This window comes from Schistocerca americana, chromosome 8 (assembly GCF_021461395.2).
Source record: "Schistocerca americana isolate TAMUIC-IGC-003095 chromosome 8, iqSchAmer2.1, whole genome shotgun sequence".
NCBI lineage: Eukaryota > Metazoa > Arthropoda > Insecta > Orthoptera > Acrididae > Schistocerca > Schistocerca americana.
Window position 1 is genome coordinate 337869722 of NC_060126.1, and position 6000 is coordinate 337875721.

Genomic DNA, 6000 nt, shown 5'->3' on the forward strand with positions numbered 1-6000 from the left:
TCTTTTGTATTGGTTTCAACCTTTATTTGAAATCTAAATAAAAATGCAGGCTGACGAATAATGAAGCTGTAAAACTGATCTTTCATCATTTCCTTAGGACGCAAGATCTAATCAATATACTTTTATTGTAAGATCGATAATTTTCTAGATCTACACTCAATTGACTGAACAGTACGAATGAGATATCTGCTAGATAGTAGGATAAAAATTGAATTTTTTGTGTTAAATGTTATATGTGTAACCCCACAGACGTTTGTTGCAATAATGTAAGTATCGTACGCTTTTCGCGCTACGTTGCATGTAAGCAATATCCTCTGATGATTCACATCAAAACAAAAGAGTTACCACTATTTACACCCACACATCAGTACTCCCTCAGTTATTTCACTGTGACGTTCTTCCCGGGTACAGGACATGTGTCAGAACCAAAATGTCTCCTCTAAATGTGTGCGGCTGGGGATATTATCTATTTGTGTTAGTTTTGGGTTACATATATAAGACCGAACGTCTGCTATATCGGCTGACTCCTCAAACACGCGAGATAACACAAAATAAATACTCAGACCTTGACGTCTACGGAATTAACGTATTTGACACCTACGAAAACTTATTGCGAAACATGATCTTCAAACGTAGTTATCAGCCAAAGTTTAAGGCGCCTTTGAAATAAAAGAAAATGCCTGACATTAAATTCCACGTATAAAATTTACTTAAAATTTCGCTATCCCGTAGAAGCCCTCCATTCAAGAAACATTTTCCTTCGTAACGTACAGGTTATTAAATGCGAAATCTGTCGGAAACTTTCAGAAACAATCAATTTTTTGTTCGATGGTGCAGAAGCCTTTTGTTTTCCAGAAAACTATGTATATATAAGCTGTCTAAAGTGACATTTTCGTCGTCTCGAATCAATGGCAAACCAATGCTGGAAACTTGAAAGATACGACAACCCTTATTACAAACGTCAGTACATAATTGAGGAACTTTCAAATTGCCTTACACTCAAAACCGTGTATATTTTTAATTTCTTTAAAATAATGTGTTACTAACTTTTTCTTCGAGACAAAAATACGCCATTTATGGAGAACACCTCGATTTTAAATGTCCAATTTTTGCATTGCTGAAGAAAACTACACTGATAGTTCAATCGATGAACTGCAATCCAGAGCCTGACACGAGGAAAAGTGGAAAATAAGCAATTAAGTACTGGACTAATAAAATTTCTATTATGTGGTGATCATAAGATGCCCCTAGTACCAACTGGAGGGTTATGATGTTCCCGTCTCACCCAGTGATCTCCTAGTAACTACTACCTTCGTGATGCGTGTGCACCTTTCGCAGTTTTATTTTGTTCTGAATATAGAAATAGAAACTGTTAAGTCCCATTCAAAGATCTGACATAACTTTACAAAAGAGTATTGTGTTGCATAAGACGGACTCTCTCTTGACACAAATCAAAGGCGTGAATTTCGATTTAGAGGTCCTCGTTGATACTTGAAAACTACTGTGGTAGGACATAGATGAAAGATAAAGTTCATTTGTGCAGAGGTCTGCTTTTAAGAAAGTATCAACATTTCCTTGTGTGATCAACACTGTGGCAGTGCAAGTAGTCTTGACAAACCTTAAATGTAAAGCAGCATAGCTAGACACGGAAAAAGAAATATTAATTACAGTCAAAGACATACAGCCTTATGAATCTATTCAGCATTAGTGAAACAACACCTCGACAAAAACTATTTTTCATTTTATGCTGCTATTATGTGGGAAAACTAAGTAATCTTAACAATAATTTTAAGCCAGTGAAGTATGAACCATTTGCCTGTCGCAAAAAATGGTAGAAATGATGCAGCGTTCCCACAGAATACCTCATTACTCGTCTTTGGGCGCGTTATTTTTAGTTCCTTGATTTCACAACGTTTTTGTGGCTGTGAGCCCGATTGGGAGTGAAGAAATAAAATGGAGAAAATTCAACAGGATACTCCAGGCAAAGTAAGGTTTTAACTCCTCATGGCTACCGTGAGATATACAATGAAATTGTTAACCAAAGAAAGTGAAAAATACTTTGCAGTTGTAAACATTTAAGCAATCTTGCAGTTCTTATGATACCTGTGGTAATTATGAGATAAATGTGTAGTTTTAATCCTCTGACGTTTGTTCAGAGCAGAGGTATTTTTTCTGGTCCATCATGAGATATGTCCCATTGAAATAGTTGCATAATTTATCTGATTATAATGCAATTAAAATGGATTCCCCTAAGGTGATGGATAAGGGACACAAAGTTGTTGCACAGAACTGGAACTTAGTGAGAAGGATACACGCAAGGGATATGTGCGAGTATTAGTAAAATATAGGTCGACTCTTACATTGAAGATTACAGCAACCAGCCACTTTTTACAGTGCTATTTATTTATTTAAACAGCGCCGTTACCGGTTTCGAACCGAGAGGTTCATCTTCAGACGACTATCTGATGTAAAACGTGAAATAGCCGGCTGAAGATGAACCTGTTGGTCCGAAACCGGTACCGGCACTGTTTAAAAAAGTAGCATTGTAAAAAGATGCTGGTTGCTGTAATCTTGTATGTAAGAGTCAACCTATGGTTTGTACACAGCAACGGGTTCACAATGACAGTTTTTGGCATAATAGCATTATAAAATCATTCTGATATATGGATGCGTCATGAAGGAAATATATCGTTACAGAAAGTATAGCGTATCGTCATCATCAGGATTACGATTTACAACGAAAATTAATGCTGTCGAAGAGAACATTTCGGCTAAATATGAGTGACAGTGTTTGATAAAACAATGATCTTTATAGTTTTATCCATCATCAGGAACTGCATTTCTGTTTGCTGAAATAATCAGCAATCAGTTGAAAAAAAGAAAGTTTCTTTCTTTACTGTTTTCAGGCTCCTAGTGCCATTTTTTAAAAGTTATACTTGTGGCATCCTTTGCGAGAGACACCAATAAATAATAAGATGCATCTATATTACTTCTGACGCTCACAAATAATGCGATAATTATAACTTCTGAAGAGGGCCATTAGGTGCCTCAAACCTGTAAAGAAAGAAATTTCTTTTGAGCAGGTTTTTGCTGATTATTTCAAAAAACTGTGATCATTGTTGAGATTAGACTTCTGACAGCTAATTTCTAGCCTGCAACTCATAGTTTGAACAAATACGCAACATGTTACACTTGGTGTTATACTTCCGTGCTTGCGTTCTACGCTGATCACCATTCTTGGAAAAGGATAACCTAACGTACACTTTTCTTGAATTCATTCTTACAGTCACTCTGTGCACATACTGAAGCACTTTGAACAGAATATTTTTTGGGATGCTACACTAGTAATATTTCCTTTGAGTATCGAAACATCAGTGACTACTTTCCAGCAATAATGTATATCACGGATTATAATATTTCTGTATGAGATTTAGACAACGCTTTATATCAGGTTTAGACAACGCTTTACAGTTCCCTCGAATCAACAGCATCCAGCGTGCTCTAAAGAAGCAAGGTGAGACTACCTCAGGCTTATATATACGAGAATGTTCACTCACAGCTTGGAGCATTTGATAACAGTTTACATAAATTTTTTGAGCGTAATTAAAAATAATATCAATAAACGAACTGGCTAAGACACTCTTCTACTAAAATAGCCAGATTGATCAGCAAAGTGATGTCCATCAATTTTAGGTCGTTTTTTAAATAATATGCATTCTTTTGCGTTGTTATTTCCAGAAATTTTCATGTGAACATAATGCAGAGATGCAGAACAGCATTGGTAAATGTGTAACCTTACGCAGCTCATAATTTTATTTCTGCCATCATTTTGATATGATTTTTTATTCAGTACTTCATAATAATTAATTGGCATGGATTTTTTTAAGTTACGTAGGTGTTTGTGGAAATCTGAAGGATATTATAGTTTGTATATATATTTCGGTCTTAAAAGTGAAACAGATAGTAACGAAAACTGTAGCTGTCGACAGTAAAAAAAAAATGACAAATGAAGTACTAAATTGGCATTCTTAAGAAAGAAAATGTTTTTGAGACACGTTCGGTGCAACTCGAGACGGAAGGCGTGGCACTCTTTGTAGTGCTTTCGCCTTCAGCAGGTGGGACAGAACAATAATGTGTTTCAAAGAATTTTGTGGACGCTCTGGCGGTTGGCGCGGATGGAATCCAGGTAAGCTTTACCCATTGCTCTTTGGGGGCCTGCCGTAGTGAAGCAGTAGTGAGAATGGAAACTGACCTTTGTAGATGTGTAGGCAGACGAGGGCCCAGCACACGGACCACGGCAGGCGCGCTCCCAACGTTCTGAGCAGCATCTCCTCGGACTCGGGCTGCAGCCGGCAGCAAGGCTATCGTCGCCGCTGTCGATATCCCACTACATCCTCACAGCGCAGTCCGTCACACACAACAAATCGGTGGCACAGTAACCTCCTTCAATCTTCCGTTATGGGCTCTCAGTTTACCACCACGTAGAGAAATCCTCGCTGATAGCGACGAGTGCTCAACTGTCGGAGGCGGTCCTGATGACGAGTCAGTCGCTCGTCGTTCAAATAAATCGAGATTTTTCAGATCGATTTTTTCAGAAAAATATTTGACAAATGTGTGTCTCAAAAGCCTGCCTGATTACGCTTTAATTACCAGGCACGTTCCTTATTTGGTACACTATTTTCCAGGTTCTCAGATGTCCCGGCAAGCACTTTAACTACACGATATCGCTTAAGAAATTTACCAGCAGATAATCTAATTGAAGAATACACTGTATCAGCATCACATTAGTGTACAGCTGCCAGAGATGACAGTTTTACGTTTTCTTCCGTTGATTCGTTGACGATTGTGTCAAGCGAAAATTAATCCATCAGTATTTGACGAGAGGTCGTTGACGAAATGATAGCAACGTTCTACCCCTCGTGTTTACCCGAAGCTGTGCGTGCTTCACTCTACTCGACTAGAAATACTGTTCCAATCAAGCTGACAGCTATGCTCTCAACAGATACATATATTTGAAATGGTGAGAGAAACAACGTTACGTCCTTTACACTTCATAATCGCATCACACACATTTGCGTAAAAAAATGACCAGAACACTTTGTAGAATAAATCCAGAGGCGTGACACGTGGGACACAAGTGCGTGTATGTCGTCACTTGGCGTCAGACTAACATTTTACACAGTCTCGCCACACTCAGATCACTTAGAGTGTGTGTCGCCGCCGCAGTGACAGATCCAATTTCTGGATGTAACTGGTAGAACTTGAGGCGGACCGCCGACACCCGGCGGGCTGTAGCCCCTGACGCGGCGGCCACCCGCGACGCAGACTTATGAGCGCGCTGCTTGGGCCAGCAGAGGTCGGCAGCTCCTCCCAGACGGGCGTCGCGACGCGGAGCTCTGGCGGCTGCGTCAGCGTGGCTTCGACGGCCGGCACCTACTGGCGACCCGGTGCCGCTCCCAGGCGCCGCCGGCGACGCTGCTGCGCCCTGGCGGTGGCGGCGCGAGCCGCTGCAGAGTGCCGCGCCGCTCCGATCCGCGCCGCACGGGCATCCATGTCCCTGTTCTGGTCGTGGAGACAGCACAGGGCAGATTTTGGACCAGCTAAGGTCACTCTAAACACTGGACGTACGTAAATCCCTAAAGAAACGTTGCCAGGGCCAGTGTAGAGGGTTCACTTCTCTACTACTGCATTTGCCAACTTCCGTATACCTCTCTGTTGGTGCTTTTATTAACTGAAATAGCTGCCTTTCCTGCGTTTAGTTTTCCCTGAACGGAAAATATGTGCTTCTTAACTGTTTGACGAAATTTGTATAGGAGGAGTTTGAATGGGGGTAAGGTCCAGTGTGGGGCAAAAATCATCACCGAGTTTCTCAATATACTAATATTGAGTCAGGAGTTGACCACCAGGTGGCAGATTTGCCTCACTGTAACTTACTGTTCCACGAAAGTTTGCTTAAGCAGGTGGCTCCAGAGGAGACAAAGTGAGGTATGTATGTAGTTT

General features: G+C 40.5%; 1 protein-coding gene across 1 annotated transcript in view; it reads right to left on the bottom strand.

The window, feature by feature from the left end:
- The window catches only part of LOC124545064 (junctional adhesion molecule B-like), a 706501-nt gene extending 701163 nt beyond the window's left edge, over window positions 1-5338 (bottom strand). Inside the window, exon 1 of the mRNA XM_047123862.1 lies at window positions 4253-5338. Coding sequence (XP_046979818.1) covers window positions 4253-4328 — 76 coding nt within the window. The 5' untranslated portion in view covers window positions 4329-5338. The remainder of the gene's footprint in view (window positions 1-4252) is intronic.
- Window positions 5339-6000: the final 662 nt, after the last annotated feature.